The 26,714-nt window shown below is 46.9% G+C and overlaps 1 protein-coding gene across 15 annotated transcripts in view; it reads left to right on the top strand.

Annotated features, from left to right (window-relative positions):
• The window catches only part of Cacna1d (calcium voltage-gated channel subunit alpha1 D), a 294,624-nt gene that overhangs the window by 158,158 nt on the left and 109,752 nt on the right, over positions 1-26,714 (top strand). For 11 of the 15 annotated variants that reach the window (XR_015639379.1, XR_015639377.1, XM_087588025.1 and 8 more), the window contains 4 exon segments: positions 1,397-1,539; positions 5,803-5,955; positions 6,354-6,550; positions 13,232-13,335. Coding sequence is in view for 12 of the 15 variants with exons in the window: in XM_087588025.1 (XP_087444151.1) it covers positions 1,397-1,539; positions 5,803-5,955; positions 6,354-6,550; positions 13,232-13,335 (597 nt within the window). In the remaining 3 variants the exon portion in view is untranslated. 15 annotated transcript variants of the gene reach the window in all.

The raw sequence follows: 26,714 nt of genomic DNA, 5'->3' as shown, positions 1-26,714 counted from the left end.
TCCTTTATTTCTCTGAAGCTGTGAACTTGTTTTGTTTTTTTCTTTTTTTTGGGGGGGGGGGTTTAGGGGACTTTTCACAACAGCATTGCTGCAGGAGTTTACAGTCATTTTTAGAAGCCAACATAAGAAACCTTCCATAGCCTTGATCTGTTTCCTCAGTCAGAACTCAAGCTCACTGTCGGTCAGAAGCTTCGCAAAGGTGGGGATGTGGCTCATTTCCCCTCCTGGGTCCTTGCTAATTGCTGTGCTGTTATTAAAACAAAGGAGTGTCTGTAAACGCCCTTGAGTGACAGAGTTGTGCCCTGTCAGGCCCACAATCAGACCACCCTGTGTTTTATGGACCCAGTGTCTTGGTGACCCAGAGGCCTGAGAAGGAGGGGGCAGAATTTCTGCTTTGACTGCTAATTAAACTTTAGAAACCTTTTCTTTGTTGCTGGGCCAACCATTCCTACAATCTGATCGGCCAGAGTTGACGCTGTTTGCAACGGGCAAATTTATATTTACTCTTAAAAAAAAAAACCGAGCAACCATTCCAAAGAATAAATATTTATTTTAAAAAAAAGCAAAAGTAACTGTCGAACGAACAGACTGTCCGAAAATAGCATTATCCGGAAAACCTTCTGAGAGACGGAAAAAACTTGTCATTGTGGCCAGATATAACTTCATTCACATTTCGGAAGAGAAAATGGTGATATTAATGCCTTCCCTTAGATGACTCTTTCAGCCTTGGCACACCGAGCTGCTCGGCACCAAGATTCACATTGTTTTGAAAAAATCTCAAGGAGGGTTCGGGTGGGGGTGGGGGCACGTTAAGGTGTGGAACTTTGAAGTCGTCCATCTGTTTCTGCATCAGGATGTTTCTTGAAAACATTGCATGTGTCAGGAACTGTTTCTGGGGACTGAGTTGAAACAGATGAGCAGAAGGGATGGAAATTCCCTGTCCTTACAAACCCCCTCACCATCAGCCACAACACCTGGAAGCTAATGTTAGCTCTGTCACTGGTGGCCGGGCTGAGTCTCACCCATCAACCACAAGTGTGTGAAGGGGCCTTGGTAGTGCTTCCGTGAAGGTGGGCGCGGTGACAGATGTGAAGTACTTTACATGTGGCTCGGGATCCAAGATCCTTGTCATCAATTGTCCCTTTGCCCTCTGGGATCCTCAGTGGGTCCCTGCTTCTGGTCCATTTGTTGGCTCAGACACCGGTCTGAGCAGCCTCTGTCCGAGGTCCTTTCAGGTAACAGGGCAGGCTGGGGTTCCATGGCCCGGTTCTCTGCCTTCTTTTATTTAGTTAGCAGCCACCCAGAATTAGCCCTTGCTCAAAAATAACTACTATTACCATCTTGTTTTGCTTACCTGGGTGACAGACTAACATTTGTTCCTCTCTTCCTCTTTCAGATTGTTTAGTGTAATTTTGGAACAATTAACCAAAGAAACAGAAGGCGGGAACCACTCTAGTGGCAAATCAGGAGGCTTTGATGTCAAAGCCCTCCGTGCCTTCCGAGTGTTAAGACCGCTTCGACTTGTATCAGGAGTGCCCAGTAAGTACATTTTGCTTCCTACCCCTAGAAGGACTGCCTTTCCCCTGCTGGGTAGATCCTGGGAGCAGGAAACAGTCCTCTGTGGGAAGTCGTCCTGTCCTTACTGGGGGCCTGATAACAGCAGGCCTTCCCCGATGCAGAGTACTGAAGCTTGCACCATCCTTGTGGCTCTCTGGGACATTCCCAACAGAGTGCAGGTGGCATTTATTGTCATCTGCTTTTCAGTTGAGAGAGGCTAGGTGGCAGTCGGAAACCTGGGCTTCCAGCTTCCCATTGCTTGCTTAGTTCTGTGCTCTGATGAGAGCTGGTGGTTTTCTCCTCCCAAGCCCGCCTCTCCTTGAAGGGGTAGCTGAATTGAAGTTGGAGGCTTTTGAGCGGGGAGCAGCAGGATAGCTGCACTTCAGGCCTACAGCTAGCCGTGACACCTGTCCCGTTCTGAGAAAGGGGATGACATGTTGTTTCCCACATGTCAGCCAGCACCTGGCCCTGCTTGTCTCCTGTGTCTAACCTCTGGTCACGTTGAATCTCACCTGGGCTGGGAAGGGAAAGGTTTTGCTAAGAAGCCTGCCTGGCCTCTGCCTCACGAGCTCTGCCCTTGGCAAGACTATCTTTTCTGGGGCCTTGAGAGTGTGGACATCCTTCCGCCTGTCCTCGACTGTGCTCTGAGCAGGTAGGGTACTCAGAGCTGGCACAAGGAGATAGGACTGCTGGGCACACCCACTTTCCACAGCTCATAAAGCCCTCAGAATACTGAGTCTCTTCCTCCCAGAATGTCCTCATGAAGTTTTATTAAACCCTAGGCACTCAGAACGCACCAAACCCCTCTGGAAAAAAAGAAAATACTACATTTCCAAATTTAACATCTAAAATGTAGGAAGTGGTGCTCTAAGTGTACTTATTTTTCCAGATGGCTCATTTATTTTCATTGAAAAAGATCAGTGTAAGTCAAAAACCACAGAACTGTCTGGAAGCAATCGAGAGGAACGGAAATACCTTGGCAATGGCTGGCGCCGTTACGTGTAACTTGATGAAATGGAGGGCTTAGTGAGCAAATACGCTCTTTCGGATTGAGTTGTCACAGCTTAATCTAATTTCAAAGTAACCATGACAGCCTTTCCCCCTTAAGAGCAAATGACAGGACACCTGCCTGTGGCGTGCGCTGCGTGCAGACCTGGAGCTGTGGCTGGTGCGTGTGTGAGCAGCCCTTGCCAGCGAAGACTCTTGGCTCCTTGGACTGAGGAGGGGTTAGTGCTCTGTAAACCCTGCAGGACAGCCTTCTGCTCATGCCTCCCCCGAGACACAAGGCTGTTTGGAATCCGTGGTGGTCTGCGTCTCACTCTCTTACAGGTCACAGAGACAAGCGAGGCTCTGACCACAGTAAGCCTGTCTTTCAGCTGCTCCTGTCAGGAGCATTTTAGATCCAGCAGGCATGGGAGAGAGGAATCAAGGCCGTCAGGTCATGATGTTCTTAGCTGCCATATTGGTGATTTTCTTGGTCCATCCAGCACCTGAAATCATTGGAAATGCCCAAGACTGTTTGCCTGTATTTATAAGGCACTGCCTTCTCACTCCTGAAGATTGAGGCTGTTCTATGGGTGTGTGTGTGTGTGTGTGTGTGTGTGTGTGTGTGTATTCTAGAGCATGTGTGCCATGGCACATACTGCCAAGGTTAAAGGACAACTTGCAGAAGTCATTTTTTTTCCTTCTATCATCCAGCGGGGGTGGGGTGGTCCCAGGGATCACTCAGGTCAGGCTCAGTAGCAAACACTTATTTACCCGCAGAGCCATCTCACCAGAACAGGACAGCAGCGGCCGCATGCCTTTAATCCCAGCACTCAGGAGGCAGAGGTAGAAAGATCTGTGGATTTGAGGTCAGCCTGGTCTGCACAGTGGGTTCTAGGACAGCCAGGCCTACGTGGTGGAACTTGGTCTAGAAAAACCAAAGCAAAACCAATTGCTATTATTTAAAACTGTGTGTGTGTGTGTGTGTGTGTGTGTGTGTGTGTGTATGTGTGTGTGTATGTATGTGTGTGTGTATGTGTGAGTGTGTATATGTGTGAGTGTGTGTATGTGTGTGTGAGTGTGTGTGTATGTGTGTGTGTCTGTGTGTGTGAGTGTGTGTGTATGTGTGTGTGTCTGTGTGTGTGTGTGAGTGTGTGTGTATGGTGTGTATGTGTGTGTGTATGTGTGTGTGTGTATTTGTATGATTTGTGAACTTTGGTGAATCTTTGACGACTTACATTCTATTATCTGATAAATGTTTATCCGAGTCTAAGAGCACCAGGTATGGTGGTTCTGTCTCAAACAAACAAACAAAAAAAAAGAACAAAACTAGAATCCAAGACCATAAAAATGGGGAGGGGCATCGAAGACCCTCTGGCCAGTTCTCACTGTCTCTCAGAGGAGCTCAGGAAGGCCAATTTGGACGTTACAACTTCTGAGCTCTCGTAAGTGAAAGGGAGCCACACAGGGCCCAGGTCTCCTCACCCCTGCATGGCATCCTTCCCCTGTCTGCGTGGCGTGCATGTTGAGCGTGTCCCAAGGAGCAGAATGTAAGGAAGCATATGTGCTCGGTTTGAGATGCAACTTGATACTCTCTCATAAGCTTGGCTGATCTAAAATACAGTAGTCGCACTAATCAATATATTCCTGAGACCAGTGGCTCACTGCAGTGGAGTTTAAGAGCTAACTCTTGGGTGCTTTGGAATGGTCCACTCATGTTTTAAAGAAGAAAACTAAAAAAAGAAAACTATCAAAATAGTAGCCAAGAAACCCTGTCCATGTATATGGGATCCAGTGCTTCCCCGCGTCTGTTCATTGCCTGCAGTGGACAAAACAAACAGACAAACAAACAAACAAAACATTAAAAATTGTCTCATCAGTCTTGTTTTCAAAAGAACCATTTGAACACTTAAAGACAGGCCCAGAATTTTAGCCATAAAGAAGGCTTTAGGGAGTCAATGTCTTGCTGGCCAGAATCTTGTCAGCCCTCCCTCCTGCCCGTCCTCTGCCTCTCCCCACTGGTGTTTAACAAGGGAGGCATATGAGGGCCTCTTTCCTTTTTCTTGGCTTGTTCCAGCTGCAGTGTTGTTTTAACGCTAGGATCTCAGCGTCGTGTGTCCCTTCTTTCTCGGAATAAATATTGGGAAAATAGGAGGAAGAAAGACAAAGGGACCAAGTAACTGATTTAGAAGCAAGCCGAGGCCATGAGTGGTGGGGGTGGAGCTTGGTACTAACCACTGAGCCTGGAAGCCCAGGTCTAGTGCAGCAGGCTCTGGGCTCCCTTCTGTTCTAGTCCCTCACTGTTACTGTGTCAGTACCTGTACCACCACAGCAGCTCTGAGTCCCTCGTGTCTCAAGACCACATTTAGCTGCAGGACACCGCACCCTAACATTGTACTGAGCATCCAACTCCACCTTTCTAAGTCCCTGACCCTCTCCTAAGGCACTTTCCCTTCACCCCTCCCTGGTTTCTCTACCTTCCAGCCTCCCCGGAGCCCCACCTCTCTTCCCAGTCCTTCTGTCTGCCTTTCACGCTGATTGCTGTCCACTCACTCGCTCTCTCTGAGGCAATGTTCCCTAGTAGACTGGGGTCTGACTCCCAGAACTGGGTGGCTGTGCCCTCTTTGCTAATGGCCTTTGTGACTAGCTGTGATGATACTCACCCCCGCTCTAGCTCACACTGCACACTTCTGTGTGCACTACTCCTGTGACACCCGGCCTTCCTGTGGGAATCTGTCTTCAGTCTCAGATGAATGGAAGCTATGTTAGGTCCTCTGTCCTCACCCTATCCTGTGACAGTGTTTTCAGCCCTCTTTAATTTTCTGTTTGCCGTTGCTCTTAACTTAACGCTACATTCGTATGTTTACTCCTAGACTGTAAGCTCTTCGGGAGTGTCGCTTGGTGTAATCTTTATATTGATGGAGGCTCTAAACCCTGTATTTTGTAGATAGCAAATATTCAGGTGGTTTTTGTTTCAATGGATACAAAAGTTAGTGCATGCGTGAATGAGTGATTTTAATACTGGCTACACCTCTCTGGGTCTTGGTTTTTCCATCTGTCTAGTGAAGGAGTTGGACAAAATGATCTGTATAAATCCCTTCTTAGCTCATCTCATATCGAGGGTTAGTATTAATTAACGCCTCTGAAACATCTCTAAATTTTATTACTGTACGTCACAAATAGAGCAAGCATCATTAGGAAATGTATTTGTGGCTGGTTTGAGTGTCTTCTTTACTCACACATGGTTTTCCTCCCTCCTAGGTTTACAAGTTGTTCTGAACTCCATTATAAAAGCCATGGTCCCCCTCCTCCACATAGCCCTTTTGGTGTTATTCGTAATTATCATCTATGCGATTATAGGGTTGGAACTTTTTATTGGAAAAATGCACAAAACCTGTTTTTTTGCTGACTCAGGTGGGTAGTGACCGTTCTCTGCTTTGTTTTGGGGGAGGCGCTGGTGCCCCGGGCCTTCCCCTCCCATCTGTTGCCTCTTTCTGTGTGGATTATGTGAAGGATGGCTCATCCTGCTTCCCATTCCTATTCCCAATGGAAAGTGTCCTAGCGGAGAGGATGGGGGCCCTGCACAAGGCAAGGCAGGTAACCCTGTTGTTCTCCATCAGCCTAAGAGAGGCACTGGGGACGAGAATGGAGAGTGGTGGGTGGTGGTGACCAGAAGAAACTGAGTTCTGCTGGTGAGGGGACATTCCATGCAGTCCTGGGTGGCAAGGGTGCCGGTGCTGGGTGTGGTGGGTTTGGGCAAGGGTCCTGGTTGTTCCTCTTCCAAGTCATGCCTCTGCTTCTTCTCTCTCTAGATATAGTAGCTGAAGAGGACCCAGCTCCATGCGCGTTCTCAGGGAATGGACGCCAGTGTGCCGCCAATGGCACGGAATGTAGGAGCGGCTGGGTCGGCCCCAATGGAGGCATCACTAATTTTGACAACTTTGCCTTTGCCATGCTCACTGTGTTCCAGTGCATCACCATGGAGGGCTGGACAGATGTGCTCTACTGGGTAAGCAGCCCAAGGACAATTCCCAGCATGCCGGTCCCTTGCTAAAGGTGTCCTTGGTGTGGGCAGCTGGCCGAGAACAGAGCCCTGGAGGTCAGCTCTTCGGGAAGGGAAGCAGACCTAGACCCTCTCTTGGTGAAGCCCCCACCCTCCAGCTTTAGGGGGAAGCCCCAGTGCTGAAAGGTTGCTGCCTGGCTCCCACAGTCTATACATAAAGACAGTTACTTTACTAGATCCTAAAGGGGAGGCGAGGGACACAGTGAGGGCCGCTTTCATGCATCCTATAGCTCTATGTGGCAAATCATAGCTCACTGCTAACTTTTCTCCTATCCTCCCTCCTTCACTGTCAGCCAGGCCAGAACATACCCTGACCCCCATTCCTCTCTTGTTTGAGCCAAAGAGCTCAGCAGAGGTAGCAGAAAAGCCACAATGCCAGGGCGGGTTACCCTGCAACAGGTAGATAACGTCTTGGTGACTAGGGTAGGGTTCTTCTCGTTCCTGGCGGAGCCGGAGGGTTTGCTGTAAACCAAGTGCAGCAGCCATTCCCTTCCCCCGGGCTTTGTTGGTAGGTGGAAACTTTGAAGCTCACAGAAGTTTAGACATCATTTTTACCCCACTATAGAGGAGTTGCTGGAAAATACAGCTTATATCATATAGATTTTGAACCCAGATTCCAATGGATCAAACCAGTATTCTTACAGATTATTGTCCAGTTCTCAACCTGTGGGCTGTGACCCCCTTAGGTCCGATGTTTTCATTACAATTCCTAACAGTAGCAAAATTGCAGTTATGAAATAGGATGGAAATAATTTTATGGTTGGGCGTCACCACAACATGAGGGACTATGTCCAAGGGCCACAACATTAGCAAGGTTGAGAACCACTGGTTTCCAGGAAATTAATAGTAATTCTTGAGTGGGCAGCTTCTAGGTAAAAGGCTTAGAAATGGAGACATGGCTTTTGGTAGGTTCTAAACCCTAGAAGCGATGGAGTACTTTTTTAAATCACTCTCTGCCTTCAGAGACTGCACCAAGCCTTGGGTCTTGCTTCCCTTCTCTGGTGAACACTATGCTTGTGAGGCTGTAGGTGTTCCTGTCCAGCCGGCCCTCCGTATCTACAGATCCTGCATCCATGGGGTTAACCTACCTCGGGCTGACCAAATGCAGACTGAAAATAATTCACAAAAAAAAAATTCATCTGCATTGAATATGTTTGGACTTGCTTTGTAACAATTCCCTAAACAATACAGTAGAGCGATGGTTCAGTGCTGTTGGGAATGAAACGTGGTCCAGAGACAACGCAAAGTCAATGGGGGGTGTGTGGATATAGGTCATATGCAAATATTGCACTAGTTTATCTAAGGGGCTTGAGCAGCTCGGGCTGGTCCCCATAGATTCTGAGGGTCGGCTGTCCTAAGTAAAGAAAACATCACCAACGTGTTGTAGTTCATTTGACTTCATCCCTATTTCTGAGTGTTGTAGAATCACGTGTGTATGTGTGTGTGTGTGTGTATGCATGTGTGTGTGCATCTGTGTGTGCACGTGTGTGTGCGTGCATGTGTGTGTGAATGTGTGTGTGCGTGCATGTGTGTGTGCATGTGTGTGTGCGTGTGTGTATGTGTGCATGTGTGTGTATGCATGTGTGTGTGAATGTGTGTGTGCATGTGTGTGCACGTGTGTGCACGTGTGTGTGCGTGCATGTATTTGTGCATGTGTGTGTGCATGTGCGTGCATGTGTGTGTGTGTGTCTGTGGACACAAATGTTGGTTATAGTCACAAGCAATACCTTCTCCTGGAGAGAATGATGGGCATCATCAGGCACTGAGCTCCCAGGCTGGGTAAAGTGTTGATGTCACCTGTGTCCCCTAAGCCTCATCTCCTGAGCAGAGCAAAGCTTCCATTTCAGTCTTCCCCCAGAACGGCTGATAAATAGAGCATGTCATCCCCCAAAGCCCAAACTCTGCTTTTCCCTCCCCCAAACAGTAGGACTCTTTTTTTTTTCTTGTTTTAAAACAAGTAAAGTCTGTGACTTTCTCCGCTTAGTCTTCTCTGAATTGTCACGGTGAATCGCCAGACGCCGATCCAACATGCCTTGACTGATGGACGATTTTCTAGTTCATCTTACATTTTCGCACGTTGGTTCTCTCACAGAAGTCGCCCTGTTGTCACACAGAGAAAATTTCAGGGGCGTGTGAACAAAAGATGAGAAAACTTCTTGCACCCAGAAAAACCAGTGTGCATGTGCTTTTCCGAGACCTTTTCAGTATCACTCGTGACGATGAAGTGCTCTGCTGCTGCTGTGACCGTAACATAGTTAATAATTGGGCATTTGAATTACATCCTCTGTGAATTAAATAACACCTTTATTGTGATGGAGGGGCGCATGTAATTCCTCACCATTACTCTAGTCTCGATCCCTTCCTCGACCGGAGGTTTGAGATGGAGACAGTGGTGTGGAGAGACCCTGGTCCTCAGCAAGTGTCTCTAGTCCTTGAGTAGAGGCATCAACCTGTGGACTTTTTAATAAAGGCTTACGTTTGGCCTTGCAGGGGTGCGATCCCCATTCCAGCCATCAGCTCTGCCATTGAGCCTGGAGCCAGCCAGGGACTAAGCATGACTGGATGCTTATGGCCCCGTCTTGGCTGGATTTCCTTTCTAGATCCTGAAATCTGAATTCCCTATGACTTTCATACATCATAAAATGCTCTCCTTTTTACCCTCCCCCATGCCCACAACCCCTTAAAAACATGAAGCCCACTTTTAGCTTTTGAGAATCATATAAAAGAAAAACAGATTTGGCCTTCTGGCAGTTGTGGGACTGCTGGCCTACACCCTCCTTAACTCCTCTCTTGACTTGCTGGTGGGTTATGGATCCTTCTACAACACTAGGGGGCAGCTGAGTAATGTCTTCCAAAGTGTTTTGTGAGACCTTCCTGTCTAAAGCACGTAGGGATTGTCTTTAATCACCATTGGCTACATTTATTAACTCATCACAGAGCTAGGCAGGAGCCAAGGAGCTAAGCTCTCCCAGCATTTTATGGGCCAGCCAGCTGGAAGCCACCGAGTTCCAGGACAGGACATCTCCACCCAGCACAGAGTCTGGCCTGGAGCAGGTGTCAACAAATACACATCACTACTGTCCCTCTTCGACTGACCTAGCCCATTCTGTGGGCTGTGTCAAGAGTATTTTGATCCACTCTCCTGGGACAGAAAAGAGATTCAGTTTTAAATATCAATTGCAAACAGATTTCCCAGTGTTTAGGTTTTTGTATAGGGTGAACGAAGTCTTTGCCTCTAGACAAATTTATATTTGGCATTCCCCAGCACACTTAGGACATAACTGTCAAGAGCCGCTGGCAAGTGTCTGGCAGGGTCTTGGAAAGGGCCATGCACAAAGGCACACTGGAGCCGAGCTCTTTGGAGACGTGGTAAGTTGGGACCATGAGCTAATGAGTGTCTGATGCGGATATGTGGGGGAATCAGCCCCAGCCATTGTGAGTATTCCCTCTGTGTATGAGAGCCTGTAAGCACTCAGCCCTGCTGCATCTGTGCGGGACAAAGACTGGCCCTGAGAGCTTAAGTCTCATCTCTTCTGGGAAAGAGAAGCGTTGCACCGGCCAGTCCTGTTTAGCTCCCGCCTCCCCTCAGTGGTCTCCAGCTGCCCTTCCGGGTAACAGTGATAGGAGAACATGCAAGTCTACAGAGCACTCCTTCCTGAGAGGTTCAAATAAGATGTTCCCTTGCAGTAGAGCAGACAGCTGTTACCAGCGCCCTACTCTGAAAGCCGCCAACGCCTGAGCAGAGCAGGTGAAGCAGATGGCCTGGTCTCAAGAGTAAGGCGTCTACTGGGAGCCCTGCACTAGGGCTCTTTCCCCTCCGCCACGTACACACCCCGCTCCAGCAGAGCCTAGACATCTCTGTCACAGGTGTTGATTTAAGGCCAAGGCTCTGGCCACCACACGAAGCAGCCTGTTTCTTCCCTAGGTGTGGATTCTGAGATGAGTTTGACAGTGTCTGATTTGGAAGAGTCGCCTTCAGCCTTCCCACTGAAATTAGTTTATCCAACTTAATTAGATCAACCATTGGAGCCGTGGCCCCGGCTCATTCATTCCTCCAATTGCTGATGTGAAAAAGGAGACGGTTCTATTAAGTACGTCAGTTTGCATGTGGCCAAACCGGTGTCTCATAAGGGAGTTAATGCCCTCTCCCTAGATTTCAGCAACAGATATTAGGTGATTTTTTTTTAATGCTCCCTTTTCCTGTTTGACTTCAGCACAAGGCAAATATTGTGAAATGCATGAGCCTCTTTCTGTAAAGCTGAAACCTGGACACAGATAATGTCAAAAAGGCACAGGACTTGAAACCCTGAGGGTTCACAGCTGCCGGACAGGAGCAGGTTTGCCCAGACTGTTGACCAGCTGAAAACTCAGGCTACTCCTGCAGAGTGGGGCCTTGAGTCTGTCTCTTCTGTTACCTGGTTAAGTCCTCAACGCCTCCTCCCTTGTGGAGGAAGTGTTTAATATTCAGCCTGTCCCACCGAACACTGCCCTGTGTTACTGGAAAGTCCCATCCAGCTGTGATCCATAAAGCACCTGTGGATCCACAGAGCACTTGTGTGCCAGCTGTTCTCTCCCAGACATTCCCCGGAAGTCTGACTCGGAGGGCATATCTAAATAAGCAGCTGAGTCAGGTGCTCCTCTGTCCCAGTCCTGCTTTTTTTTTTTTTTTTTGAACAGCTGTCAGGTCAGAGTTGGGGTGAGGCAGATATAAATTAAAGCCAGGCTCTTTTAACAGGTACAGTTGAGAAACACACACACACACACACACACACACACACACACACACACACACACTTCCCATGTCAACTGGAGGCCTTGGAACATTTTCTTGTTTTCTTGCTTACTTAGTAGACTAAGTATTCATTCATTTGTTCCATATTCACATAGTTCCATGGCTACAGATAATCCAAACCTAAGGTGGGCTAGGCTTCCTGGGGTAGATAGATAGAATGATTATCTCCAAATGGATGGTAATTATTGTTTTAGATTTATCTATTTATTTATTTATTTTGAGAGAGGTTCTCATTGTGTACCCGGCTGGCCTGAACTCAATGTAGACTAGGCTGGCCTTGAACTACAGATACAGATCTGTCCCCCAGCTGCTGGATCAAAGACGTGCGTCACCGTGCCAAGCTAGTTTTTAGGGTTTGTTGTGAGGAGTTTATAGAGTCCAGTGTTAACAGGTTTGACTCTATAATTAGGACTTTTCCACCACGTTTAAAAAGCAGTTAGGACGGGCTGGGATAGAGCAGCAGCTGGGCTCCAGGGAAGCGAGCGCTGGCTCCATCTTCTACTGAGGCTTGCCCTGGAAACTGCTTATCAGTCCAGAGTCCTGAGTCAGAGCCAAATCTCCTTTCTCTACCTGGGACCGGGATCTGCTGTTTGGCCTAAAGCCTATATGAGTCTTTGTTTGTGTGTGCAGGCATGCGTGTGTGTGTGTGTGTGTGTGTGTGTGTGTGTGTGTTGCGTGTGAGTATGTGTGTGAGCACGTGCGTGCAAGCATGTTTGTGTGTGTGTGCGAGCATGTTTGTGAGTGTGTGTGAGTGTGTTGCATGTGAGTGTGTGTGAGCACGTGCATGCAAGCATGTTTGTGAGTGTGTGTGCAAGCATGTGTGTGAGTGTGTTGTGTGTGAGTGTGTGTTGTGAGTGTATGTGTGTGTGTTGTGTGTGTGCATGTGTGCGTGCAAGCATGTTTGTGAGTGTGTGCAAGCATGTTTGTGAGTGTGTTATGTGTGTGTGTGTGTTGTGTGTGTGTCGTGTGTGTGAGTATGTGTGTGTGTGTGTGTGCGCGTGTGTGTTGGGAATAGTAATGAATGTCTGATGGCTGCTCCTGTCTCAGTCTAAGTAAATGTTTAATCCAATGTATAGAATGTTCTCTCTAACATGACCCTCTCTCCTTACTAGATTCTCCTATTAACCCACTCCTACGAGCCCGTCTTATTTCTTACAGATGAATGATGCTATGGGATTTGAATTGCCCTGGGTGTATTTTGTCAGTCTCGTCATCTTTGGGTCATTTTTCGTACTAAATCTTGTGCTTGGTGTATTGAGCGGGTAAGCTGCCTCTCTTTCATCTTGAAAGCAGAGTCCCGAGGACAGCTGCCAAGACCACACAGGCTTTGCTAGAGGGACCGGTGGCTGGGTACCAGCCCCTTCGCACCGCTTTCCCTTCTGCTGAGGCTTTCCAAACCAGGCTGTTTCCTGGAACCTCACCAGCTACCGTGAAAGAAAGCCATGAAGAGATTATTGACCAGGAATTAATTAATCAGTATTGTTGCTTGGGATTTAAATAATTTCCCTTGCTTGGCCTTTTGTCTGTCCTAAAATGAGATACATTTATAATTGCTTTCTTGGTCGGGATCCAAATCCAATGCTCATTAATTGGCCTGCGACTGCTGCTAACTGAGAGGTCTGGACTGACTTTGGAGAGTCTCTTCCTGAAGATCTCAGCATCGGGGTTTGCCCCGCCCCTCCGGAGGAGAACTGAGCAAGGGGTACACGCTCACTCAAGCCCTTTCCTTGGAGTGCTGACCTCCACCTGAAGCCCTGAGTGGTCCTGCAGCTGCAACCGGGGCTCTGTTCTTTAGTAAATGGATAACTGATAACTGATCTCCTTACGTTTTACAGGTTAATGATGCGATAGGATGGGAGTGGCCATGGGTGTATTTTGTTAGTCTGATCATCCTTGGCTCATTTTTCGTCCTTAACCTGGTTCTTGGTGTCCTTAGTGGGTAAGCAGTTGGATCCCTGTTGCACATTCTCCCGACGCCACGTGGGAGGCAGCCCTGCGTGTCTCCCTCCCAGCTGCTCCCTGGTGGCTTCTCTGCATGCCTTTGGACTCTGATGTCCTCTCTGTGTGTTGCTTTTAGATTGAATTGTGATTCTTTCTGGCTGTATCTGTCTGTGAGATTCTGTGTTTCTGATGCCTGCCAAGCACTGTTAACTTAATGAAAATGTTTCCCTTAGAGGTGAATTACAAGCAAATAAAAGGCTTCCTAGCTCTGGTTTTTTTCCCCCAGGGAGGGACTTTGGTCTCCTGTGGGTTTCATTCCATTAGTACATGACCCGGCCCTCATTAGTCACTCCCAGAGCATTGTAAATAGTGGTGTTTCAGATTTTGTGGTAAAGCCTAGATTGGTACATAAATATGCAGCAGTTTCAAGCCCTGGCTTCCTGAGGTGGGGACGCTGGGTTAGCCTGGCTTATCACTACGTGAGCTGTGCTTCTGACTTAATGTTTGTCTTTTCTTAACTCGGAGTGATGTTTGCCTTTTACATGCATGCTCTCTACAGCCGTATTTATCCCATTTTTGGTCACCATTTTAAAAATTCATTTTGTTTAATGCCTATCTCTGGATTTACCCTGCGTCCATCAGGTTCAGCAGAAATGGGTTTGGGAAGGGCCTTGGGCTGTAGGGCTCTGCCCTACAGTGGTGGGAGGCGGTGTTCTAAAGGCCCCGTGAGCAGATGAGAATGTCAGAGTCTCTGAAGTGCTCCAGGAAGTGGGGTATCCCCATCGAAGTGGGGCTGGGGCTCTCTCAAAAGCAGTTCCATAAGTGGGGGTTGATTTTGACCAGAAAAACATTGTGGGTTTCTCATCATTAGAGTCTTATTGAATTCTACCTGTAGTATTGTCTCTTAATTAGGATAAAATATTTAATTAAGAATTATATTCAATTTTAAATGAGGTTACTAAAATACCTTGTCTTAAGAATTCAATATGTAATGTTTACAATTTGAAAAATTAAGGAATAATAATATAAGTCAATTTCTAACCCAAAACAAAGCCAACAGCAACATATACACACTATCAGTACTGCATACAGCCCTTGCCCCCAACAGCCCAGAAGATACCCACGTGCCCCCCTCCCTTTGACCCTAGTCACTGCACTGAGTCTAGACTTTCTGAGGAAGTCGCACTGATAGTCTTTATCCTAAGTGAGCTTATCTGCTCACCCGCTTTATCTTGCTCTTTAGAGGCTGTATCTCAGGGCCACGGTATCGTCATGTGTGCTGAGTTAAGTGAGCTTTACCTCATCTGTCTTTCGCAGAGCAGAAGGCAGAGCCCAGTTAGCCATCATAACCCCTCCAATTGAGTGCAATCAGTTCTATACCATGGGATTCACAGTCTTTAGTCCCTTACCTAGTAGTGGCCCTGGAGCAGCCCCTCCCTCCCTCCAGTGAGAGGAAAATGGAGGGAGGGAATGGCTGAACCGGGGAGGGGAGGAAACAACGGCACCCAGAACCCATCTGAACTCTCTACCACACACATTGCCAACTTTAAAAGACCTTCCTCCTTGACTTCATTGTTCGTTTTGGTTCTCTCTCTCGCTCTCTCGCTCTCTCTCATTTTTGAAACAGTGTCTCAACTCTGTAGCTCAGGCTAGCTTAGAACTTACTGTATAGCCCAGACAGGTCTTGTACTCAAAATGATTCTCCTGAGTGCTGGGGTTAAAGGCATGAGCTTCCTTCCCCAGCTATAAGACCTTCCTCCTCTTGAGCCTCTGTGACCTGAAGTTGGGGTCAGGTTGGTTAGAGTGGCAGTTTTAGTTGGAGAAACTTTGCCACAGGAACTACCCATACAAGGCCAGCACCCGCAACTGTGTTGTGAGTTGCTTGGCGCCCCGTGTCTCCTGAACCCAACTAAACTGACGGGGGCCATGGGAACCACTAATTTTAACAGTGCCAGTGACGTGCCTTATCTGTAGCTCCCTCTCCCTGGGCAGGGACTGTTGCCTCTGGCATGATAAAGCAGAGATATAAGCCAGCCAAATCCTGAGGTGTTTAAAAAAGCAGAAGATGGGGCAGAAGTTCACTGTAATGACAGGGCCTCCACGTGAAGCCTAGTAGGAGGACCACAAAGCCAGAGGCTTAAGAAAAACACAGATTCTCATCTAACAGTTTACTAAAATGTATCTTGAGGGGAAATAACGAGTTTTTGAAAGGCACTATTTTCTTCAAAGAAAACTATAAAGGAGAAACCAAATGGTACCTGAATGCTAAGAAGCAAACCTAAGACTTGTTGACGATTTTATCTGTCAGCTCATGCTGGGCCCAGACTCCTCCAGGGTGCACGATCCTCTCCTCCCTCCCACCCCAAGCCACTTGGGTAAGAAATGCTGGGGCAGGCTCTCCAGGTGGAGTCGGAGCTGGGTCTGCAAAGCTCTTTGACCACCATTCTCCAAGTTCCTGATGAAGGCCTGACTCTGGGCCAGAGGCCAGGGGTGCCAAGGTGTCCAAAGCACAGACTCCAGCCTTAGGCTCGGTCTGGAGCCCGAGCTGTGCAGCAAGTCCACAGCTAGTAGAGTTGCAGGCTGTCGAGGGGAGACTGCCTGGGCCCTCAGGGCCTGCACTGCCTCCCAGGGTTCCCTGCACTTCTCCCACTGCCTGGGCCCTTGTCCCCTATTCACAGTCTTTGCCATTATTGTTCAAGCAAACTTCAAATCGTTACTGTAATCTTAGGGTTCTTCATAGCATTCTTTTTTAGGAAACATCAGAAGTGTTGTAAAGCTAGGACACAAAATGTCAGAAGACATTTCTGTGGCAGAGCCCTGAAGGGACTTTAGAAGAACAGGTGTGGTCTCAAACACAATGAGCTCCAAGTGTCCCACCGTAGGGACTTTAGCCAAGGCCTTGTGTCCTTGCGTGTCATGACCTTCGAATGAGGACTCACTAGTAGACAGTGACACCTTTGACACCTTCTGTGTCTAAGGCTGTGTGTGTGTGTGTGTGTGTGTGTGTGTGTGTGTGTGTGTGTGTGATAGCGTCTCACTCTTCAGTCCAGCCTGACGTCAGGCTGGTGGCTATCCTCCTGTCTTGCCCTAGAGAGTGCTGGAGTGACAAACATGTAACACAGTGTCTAGACGTTAAATATCTTATCAGCTTGCGCTTCTGTAGCTCCTCCCATTAAGTATGGCCGTGGCATCCTGTTGTGTCATAATCCGCACAGTTATTTTGGGGTTCACACTTTTTAAGGCATTTGCAGACTGAGTCTCTGAAAACGCTGTCTGTTTTGTTTCATTTCCTCCCTGAGGTGGGACTGAAGCTCATGGATTGCTTGCTCTGGGAGCCTGGGTGTAGATGAGACAGCACCTCTGCTCACGGCACTCTGTGGGAAGAGCGGAGACAGCCGGTAGTCAGCGCTAGGGCTTAACATTTGGTTGTCCTTGATGATCCTTGGTGATCCTATGATGGGCAAAGAGCTAAAAAGACTGCCTCCTTTAGGTCTGAGGTCCAGGTAGCAGGTGTGTGTCTTAACCTCTGGCATTTTAGAAACGTGGGAGCTGCTAGTTTTTAGAGCTGCTCCTTTAAATCCTGGCACTCTCAAGGTTTGCCCTTTGACTATATGCACATAGGAGAGCACAGTTCTTATGTTGCTAAAGGGTTCTCCAGGGGACAGTGGTCCTCATGGCTGGGAACCTGCTTCTCTACTTCAGGACCTACCTTCTATCTGCCACAGCTCTGTGATGCTGCGGTTTGAGTGGCCAAGGGAGATTTCCTAGGCTCCTAAAGTCCCAGGGAAGCCCAGAACCTGGCCCTGCCAGCATCCCAAGCTGACAGTGGGTCTCAGTCACACTGATCTTTAGTCTCTTCTCTAATACAGACATGATCCTGTCTTGCTCCCAACCTCACAGGGTGGCTTGAGGTCAGCCAGCGAATGTAGAACTACCTGAAAAAATGTTCTAAGGCATTTTCTCATCTAGTACATTCTATGTCTATTCTTCAATCTATAGACCGTGCTCCACCCCCAACCCACCCTGGTGACATGAGACAGTGCAGCAGGGGGCTCTGTAGAAATTTTCAAGAGGAGAAATTGCTGCATATTTTAGGAAACACGAGGATATTTGTTATGTACACGTATACTATACTCAATGCCACCAGATGGCCATGGGACATAGGAGTTCTTTGTCAGCTGTGAAGTATCTTGTCTGCAGACTAAAATCACTGTTACTGGCGTTGGACGCAGTGAGGACTCTCTCCTCCTTTGCATCCGCGGCATGGAGTAACGTTTCTGAAAAGCAGTGCCCAGGCATGGCAGCTTAAATAACTACAGTGTGAGTCTGCTCTGCCTTCCCATCTGTGTGATTTGGGCCAAGTCCTTCCCTCTTTGAGGTGACTTTCCTCACGGGTGCATCTGCACGTGGAGCCTATGTCAGTTCCAACCTCATGGAGTCCAGGGAGCCTTCAGAGAACTACAGAATGGAGAGCCTCAGGGGTGACTGTCAGAAAGGTTCAAGGGAGAATAGATCAGTGACCTGGAACAAGGCAAACTGGCCTTTCTAAGCCAGTTAATCACAATTGGCCAAGATAGGTTTATGCTAGTGAGAAATCAAAGCTGTGTCACGTGTTTAAATGTTTTATTATGTAAGCAGGTAAACAATGTAAGGCAATTGTGTCTAAAACACATTGCTACATAAACTCCCTCCCAGGCCTGCTTGAAATAATAGGTTAAAGTCGTTCGTCATTGGTCTGGGATTTCAAGGCTTTTGCTAACATCTTACCAAAAAAAAAAAAATATTTAAAACTGCTCTTCTGAAGCAAGCTCTGTATGTTTTCAGGTAATAAATGTCCTTCATAAGTCCCGTTTCAAGACATAAAACTAAATGAAACCCGAGCCGATGTGTCTGCGATTCCAAAACCAGTTGGCTCGAAATTAATTTCGTGTGTATGTTTCTGTGTGTCCTGGTAAGCCTCAACTCTACCAAGTCGCAGACTGCTTTTAAACTCGCTTACTGAGTTTTCTACTCTTAGAGGCCTCTATTAGTTACTTCTCTCTTGCTGTGACAAAATGCCTGGTAGAAGCACCATAACGAGGAAGGTTTGCCTGGGCTCCCGGTTTGAGGGGATACAGTCCACAGTGAGGGGGAAGGTTTGGCGTGAACACGATGCGCTCTCGCTGCACCCGCCTCAGGAAGCAGAGAGATGTAAACACAGTGCTTGACTTGCCTTCTCCCTCTGTGTCCAGTCTGCGATCCCAGCCCAGCGGGTGGGATCTTTTCACTCAGGATGAATCTTTTCTCCTCAGTTAAACTCTTCTGGGAAAACTGTCGCAGAGACATGCCTTTGGAGCGATCCAGGTCCAGTCAAGTTGACAGAGGAGATGAACCATCACCAGGCCTGTTTATCTTAACTTGAAGAGTTTGGGGGATGGGGGGGCAAACAGGGTAAAGCAAAACACTGTAAAAAAGGAAAGAGCAGAGGCGATTTTCAAAACAATTCATCTTTCTGAAACTTACGTCCTAGACCCCGTTCTGAAGATGTAAAACACCAGGCCCAGACAAAGACGAAGCACAGTTGCTTTTGTGAAGCCTTTTCTTCCTAAATAAAGATCAATGGTTACAGAGAAAAATGGGGCGGGAAGGTGGCGACGTCCCTGGAGAGACTGAAGACCGCACTGTGCCAGAATTTTGCAGAATAGAGTCAGGCTGACAGCATGGGGAGTTGGTCCTTAGTCCAGTTATATTCACGGCGTTATGAGGTAGGAAACCTCTGCCATCTTCTTGGATGCTGGCTTACGGGGCGAAACAGCAGGAGGAGGGGGTGCCATTTTCAAGTATTTTCTAAGTGAAGTCATTCCACATAACTTTTCATGGCAGTTTAAATTTTGCTACCACTATCTATTGAGAAGGAATGAACAGTAGAATTCCTCCATGCAGGTACCTATACCTCTGACATATCTGCATCATAGGCAAGCAGTCAAACTGTTTGTAGTGTTAAGAGGGATAGCACCAGGGTCCTGAGGTAACCATCAGCCCACCTCGGACATAGAAATATAATATTCTGAGTTAATGAGAACCCATGGCTTGGACAACAAAACCCTTCTGGGCAAATGGAAGTCTAGCCTTACCCAGGAATGGTAGTTGATGCCTTTAATCTCGGCACTGAGGAAGCAGAGGTTGGCAGGTCTCTGTAAGGGTTCAAGACCAAGCCGGTCTACGTAGTGTGTTAACAAGGCAAACAGGGCTGCATAGTGAGAACTTGTCTTGGAGAAGGAGATGGTGGAGAGGTCCTTACGGAGAGTTCTTAAACTTAGCTGTTTCCTTCTATATGTAAGTGGTCTCCAGGCTCCCAGAATCCCAGACACCTCTGAGGGTCACTTTAAGCAAAAGGCTCCAAAATGTTGCATAATTGTTCTTGGGTTGGATGAGGCTGTCTGGAAAGCCAGTCCTCATAGCTGGGTGTCCTCCTTGAACTTGGAGGTCATGCTATAAGTGGAATAGATCTGAGGTTGGGGTACAGGAAAGAGCCACGGTTCTTTAGGAATGCTCTTGGTTTGGCTTTGGTAAAGTAAGAAATTAAGCCCCAATTTGGCTTTAAAGGGGAAAATACCCAATTTCCCTTTTCTAATGAACCAAGCAAAACATGCATATCTACTCTGGGCATTAAGCTTCCTCATTGCATAGCTGACAAAGAAACGCTAGTGTCGTGTGTACCAAGGTCCCAGAAGTATGCAGGCTGGTAACCACACCTGACATCAACCAGTAAATGCGACCTCTCTGCTGCCGGAGGGCAGCTGCTGTTTCCATAGAAATGGCTCTTGGATCAGTGGAAATGAGGTAAGAGAAAGTTTTCGCTGATGCGTGTTCCATCACGCTGACGCTTGTTTCCCTGGCAACAGCAGTGGACAGCAGCCAGGCTCTGGAAACAGATTCAGTAGAGCACTCTCGCTTGTCAGCTGTGGTTGTCATCTGCTCCTGACCACACTGTCTTTGATAGCGCCTAGCAGAGGCCTCTGAGGACCTGGCAGGTACCGCTGGCCTCATGTGCCCTCCTAGGTATCCATCACACCCGTGGCAAACTGTGTCCAAAGCAGACCGTCAGCTCTCTTCTCTCCACCTGTGTTTATCTCGTTGCGCAGCTCAGAGGGCAGAAGGTTGTCGAGGGCAGAAGGTGCCGCAGAGCCGACTGTCAAGTCTGTTGATCTCAAGTCCTAGGGGAGTGGAATCCATTACAGTGATTTTATGCACAGACTCAGCTCTTCACAAAAGCTGGTGATACCTTCATAGTTGAAATTAAAGCCATAATTCTCATGTGTTCCTGACCCTGCTGGTGGCACTCACCATCGCCTACGAGGAAAAGGATGAGTTTAATAATCTGACTTCTTCTGAGAAACGTACGGATGACTACTGTGTCTTAGATGTCACTGCCATCTTCTGCCGGATCCTTTCCTTCTGTGGCGTGTTCTCACATAGGCCAGTAAAATTGCTTTCACGGCTGAGGTATTGGTTCCGTAGGGCAGCTTGGTATCTGTGTCTGCTGCGTGTGGGACTTCTCTCTGTGACAGCTCAACATCTGTCTCTTCTCGGGGTTTTGATTTTATTTCTGCACATATATCTATCTGAAGCACGAGTTGTACCCTGCCCGTGTGAGACAGCCTGCGTAGGTCCCACAGCACAAGGCAGAACCCCGAGAGGGTCTGGGGAAGTTGTTTGCCCTAAATGCTTCAAAGATACATTTTCTTTAAGAGGATTCCTTTTCTGAAGGAGAAGGGTTTGGGGTGGGGGAGTCATGCAGTTCACAGCTGTCTGAGAAGCAGCTGAGATTTGAACCTGCAGTGCTGGCAGGATGTGGATTTGGGCACCCAGAAGAACTATGGGAAACTCTGTCTCCACGGGACTTTCTGAATTACTTTCCTTTAGTTTTCTGGAACATGGTGACTTTGTCTGGAGGCAGTGTTGGATGGCTGACTCTTGAATACTCTGTACCATCTAGTTAGGTCCAAACAACAGACGAGACTTAATAGATTCATATTAATTCTCCTTTTCTCCTGTTTAAAAAAGAATGGCCTTTCCCTTTATCTGATAAGTAATGTTTGAGTGCCTACACAGAGGAGCTGTATTTGCCCAAGTGCCACACTAGCCACTGTGGCTGCTGTAATGAGTTCAGAGTAGAGGCCTGGGCATGGTAATACTTGCCTGCAATTCTGGCACGGGGATGTAGGCACGGGAGTCATGAGTTCAAGACCAACCTGAGCTATGTAGAAAGGTGATTGGTGGTGTGTGTGTGGTTTTTTTTTTCTTTGTCTTTGTAAAACATGCTTAATTGAGAAGGCAAGCTTATGGCGAAAAACCTTTACAAATGCTGTGAGAGTAGGAGGGGTCGTTCTGTGGCACAACTACTGATGTACGGCGGAGGCACACAGTAGTGTCCCCGAGGACTGAAGACTGAAGCAGCATCCTCCATAAGCAGGCATGGTGCGGAGGCAGCGAGCACTGAGCTTCCCATCAGGGCTGGAGAAAGGGAAGAGGCAGAAGACATTGGAGAAACTAAACAAAGTTGAGAAGGCAGGAACTGAGGACCTGAGTGTTCAGGGAGGCAGGGACAAAGGAGGAGAGAGACTAGCCAGCAGAGCCGAGGTCTCCTGGGTCCTTATAGAGCCTGTGGTAAGCTTTGGTCATATCTGGAGTAGAGAAATCACAGAAAAAAATTAATCAAGAATCGGCGTGATTTAAATTTGAATTTTATAAAAATTATAATATTCACACGTCTTCAGATTACCTTTAAAAATGTTCCAGGAGCGGGGTTGTATTGGTAGTCATCTAGAGAGAGACACATGGAGAGATGATAATGGAGGTTTAACAGATGTTATTTGTGGAGTCCAGCTGGTAGGCATACAGGTGGCATCCATTCTATAATCCATTATGCTTTTATGTGTGTTTGAAGTTTTTCTTAGTTTAATGCTGGAAAATCCGTATATAAAAGCCATCGCAGCTGCAGTGATTTGAATTGCCTTAGTATAGAGGGTGCATATCGGAAGTGAACCTCGGCCTGTCCCGAGGCTCTTCCAGCCACAAGGTAGTAATGGTACCAGCTTGGATATTTCACTATAAAGAAGTATGAAATAGGACAAAATGCAACATCGCTGTTCTTGGAAAATGAACGTGGGCTTCCCAGTTCTGGGGACCGTAGCTGCAGAATTTGCTGTTTCTGTGCATGGAAATGCTCTGAGAGTTGTGGTGGAGGCCGGCGAAGCTCCGTGGAGAATGTCAGTCCACTTGTAGGGGATGCAAAGAGTGGTCCAGGACTGTAAGGCAGATGGGGTTTGTAGGGCAGAATGGAGGTGAGGCATTGTCAGAGAAAGGGCTCCAGAAATCTAAATAGAGGCCCTCTGTCGTCTTTAGCCTTGTTCATAGCTAATTCAGTGCTATGTCATACTCACCAAAGCCTGTCAGAAAACAGCTATGGAGAGCCCAGTGCTGGGTTCAGACTGTGGTGGGGAAACCTTAAAGACTGTGTGGGATCTGAAGTGAGACTTTAGGGAGGGTAGGAATTAGCAGGAAGCCACTTTCACTGAAAACAAGCTCCGAAAGGATCAGACCAAATGCCCAGTAAATTAGATTTGCCAAAACCAAAATCAATACTCATTAAAGGAAGACGCCAAAGTGCGGCCATTCCCCCAAATATTTCATCTCATGATCAAAATGCTGAGAAAAGAAGAAGTAAACCAGCCCCAGTGACGGTGACACACATCAGGAGGTGACAGGAACTGTGCAGTAGGTGATCCGGCTTGAACTGCTTTAAAGCTGCTCAAGAACTTCAAGGAAAAGACTTGCACACCACAGAGAAAAGACAGTACACGTTAGCGTAGGAATAATACGGTCGCTGGAGAACGGTTGGGAACCAGAGTGGGAAAGTCGAGTGAAGGCTCACGGACATTCAGATTATTAAAAGGCAAGCTAATGAGTGCGACGTTGGAGTCACAGAGAAAAATAGATGAGGAAAGAAAAATAAATGCAAATAAATAAATTTAATAAATAGGAGAAAAAAAGCAATCCTAGGCACATCAAAGGCAGATGGCCAAAAGTTAAGGATAACACTTTAAAGGAAGTTAGGTGGCAAGAATTGACCCCAAAGATAGCCTCTGGCCTCCATACTCACACACACACACACACACACACACACACACACACACACACACACACACACACAGAGAGAGACAGAGACACAGAGACACAGAGAGAGACAGAGAGGGGAGAGTTAAGTGGGGGAAGCACATTATATGTTAGAATACAATAGAATTCCTTGCCTTGGATTTTAGGCATAGTAAAAGCCAGCCACAGTCCAATGGACTGGCATCTTGAAGAGCTGAGAAGATTTGGAGGTATAGCTCAGGGGTAGACTGTTTGCCTGACATAAGAAAGGCTGGAGGTTCGAGCTGCGTTTTGAGAAGACCGAAAAATGGTGTGTAAGGAGCTGAAGGAAACTGTCTGGAGCACACTCCTCAAAAAACGTGAAACGACACAGGACAGCAGTACACGCCTTTAATCCCAGCACTTGGGAAGCAGAAGCTGGCAGTTCAAGGCCAGCCTAGTCTATGCAGTGAGTTCCAGGACAGCCAAGGCTACATAGAGAAACCCTGTCTCAAAAACCAAGCAAACCAAGAAAGGATAAAATAGATCTGGGGGAAAAAAATCTTTTAAAAAGTTAAGTGACACAAAGAAGATTTCAAGTAAGAGCCAAGACCAGTGATCAACAAATCTACACTATAAGAAATGGTAAAGGAAACTCTTCTCACTAAAAGAAAAATGATTTTAGGTGGAAACAAATACATGTTTCAGAAATAAGCACAAAAAAAAAAATCACAAATGTAAGTATAGAGGGTTTTGTAAACCGTTCCCATGAGGAGTGTCACCTTACAGGGAACCATAGTAGGGAAAGGAAAGGTGGGAGGGAAGTCCTTAAAATATGCGTATGCTAGAAATCAGCATTAGGATTGCCATGCTAATGTAAGGGTCCTGGACAGTATTAGATTTTAAAAATAAAACCAAAGGCCACAGCCACAGAGAGATTAAACAAAATACCAAGCAGCCATCAGTGACCCAGACTAAGTCAGGAGAGGAAGAAAGGCTACAGCCCATGCATTATAGGGCGTAAAAAGAGCTCAGAGCACTTGGCTTGGTGTCTCATACTCGAAGTTCTGGCCCTGGGAAGGCCGAGACAAGCAGATTATAAGCTCAAGGCCAGCCTGAGCTATGTAGTAAGAATTCTTCAACTCAAGAAAACAGAACAGGTGAAATAGCAAGATGGCTTCATCAAGGACTGAATTCACTGAAAATGACTGTGCCATTTTAATTAGCCAGAAATTGTTATACTAAATAAAAATGCAAGGTGACATAAAATTTGACACAGACTCCAAACAAAGGAACAAGGGTAATATTAAATGTCACCAAAAAAAAAATTGGACTTCAATACAAGAAAGCAGTTTTAGAAATAGAACAGAGAGGTGGGGCAGAGAGGTACATGGGGAGAAGAGAGCTGAGGGAAACAGGGAGGGAAAGGGAGGGGGGGGAAGAACAGGGAGAGGAAGAGCGATCCTGCAATAACCAGGGTGACCCTGCATGCTTGTTCCTAGTAACAGATAAACCTGTCCAAATTAAGTAAAACACTGGTGAGCCCACACACGTAGATGGAAATGTTTGTGATGTCAGTAATTGATAGAGTAAGGAGATTAAGAAAAACAGCAAGTATCCAGATTATAGCTAGGTTAATAGCCATCAAGTAACCACCTAATTGACTTTATCAGAACACCATGTACTGTTCTTTTCAAGAACAAACAGAACAGCCACATCACGACTATGAAAAAAAAAATGCACTGAATCTCAAAACAGAGCTGGAGGGATGGCTCTGTAGTTAAGAGTATTTGGTGCTCTTCCATAGGACCTGAGTTCAGTTCCCAGCATGGTAGCTAATATTCATCTACACCACAGTTCCAGGGGATCTGATGCCCTCTTCTGGCCTCCATGGCATCAGGAATGCGTGTGGTACTCAGACATACATGCAGGCAAAACACTCATACATGTAAAATAAGATTAAAAACAACTCTGAAAGTTGACTCTCTGTGGTGCTTTGAATACGTGTGGCCCCTGTAGACAGACTCATGCGTTTGAGTGTTTTGAGTGGCACTATTAGGAGGTATAGTCTTGTTGGAGTAGGCGTGGCCTTGTTGGAGGAAGTGTGTCACTGTGGGGGTAGACTTCCTATTGCTCAAGCTCTGCCCAGTGTGGAATCACTCTCTCCTCCTAGCTGCCTACAGAAGACAGTTTCCTCCTGGCTGCCTTGGGATCAAGATGTAGAACTCTTGGTTCCTCCAGCACCATGGTCTGAATGCTTTCATGCTTCCTGCCATGATGATAATGGACTGAATCTCTGAAACCGTAAGCCAGCCCCAATTAAATGTTTGCCTTTATAAGAGTTGCCTTGGTCATGGTGTCTCTTCACAGCAATAGACCTCAACTAAGACATTCCTAAAAAGCATGTTTTTCCTAGGGTCTGAAGATGACACAGCAGGCACTTGTCACTAAGACTGATAAACTGAGTTTGGATCCCGAGGACCCCTATAGTGGGAAGAAAGAACTGATACCTACAGGTTGTCCTCTGACCTCTGCATGTCCAGAATGGGATATGTTCCAACATAAACAGTAAACAGATGAAATGTTTAGAAATTAAAATCGAACAGCAATAATGAAAAAGTACGCTTTTCTAACTTTCATAGCTTTATGAGAGAAATCAATGGCAGCCTATTTATAAACTATCTTACATATTTTGTAATTAATAAATCTCTACCACGACTCAGACTACAAGAAGCATTTGAAAATACTTTAAGTAATACTGAGTCCAGCATCTCAGCATTTGTGCAGTCCATCTAAGGCAGCGTTCTGGGCTCCATCTGTAAGGAAGCGTTTGTGTGACTCCCAGTCAATGCAGAAAGCTCCACTGGCCATTTTTCCTAGCTGCATTGTTAATTCTCAACGAATGAGAACTACGAAAGAACTCTCACAGTCTGAAACCCATGGTCTACAGCAGCGGTTGCCAACCTGTGGGTTGCTACCCTTTGAGAGCCTCATATCAAATATCCTGCATATCAGATATTCACATTACAATTCATAACAGTAGTACATTTACAGTTATGAGGTAGCAATGAGATAATTTCATGATTGGGGTTCATCACAGCATGAGAGACTGTATTAAAGGGTTGCAGCATTAGGGAGGTAGAACCAGGGCTCTACAGCAACCCGTAGCTGACATCACGGTTAATGTTTGAAGACTAATGACTCTTCCCAAGACTGGTAGTAAGGTGTGAATAAATCAGTTCATTTATTCAGCATTGAATT

This window comes from Rattus norvegicus, chromosome 16 (genome assembly GCF_021556685.1).
Source record: "Rattus norvegicus strain SHRSP/BbbUtx chromosome 16, alternate assembly SHRSP_T2T, whole genome shotgun sequence".
Taxonomy (NCBI): domain Eukaryota; kingdom Metazoa; phylum Chordata; class Mammalia; order Rodentia; family Muridae; genus Rattus; species Rattus norvegicus.
Note: the sequence above shows the minus strand (reverse complement) of the source record. Positions and strands in the feature narration are given on the sequence as shown.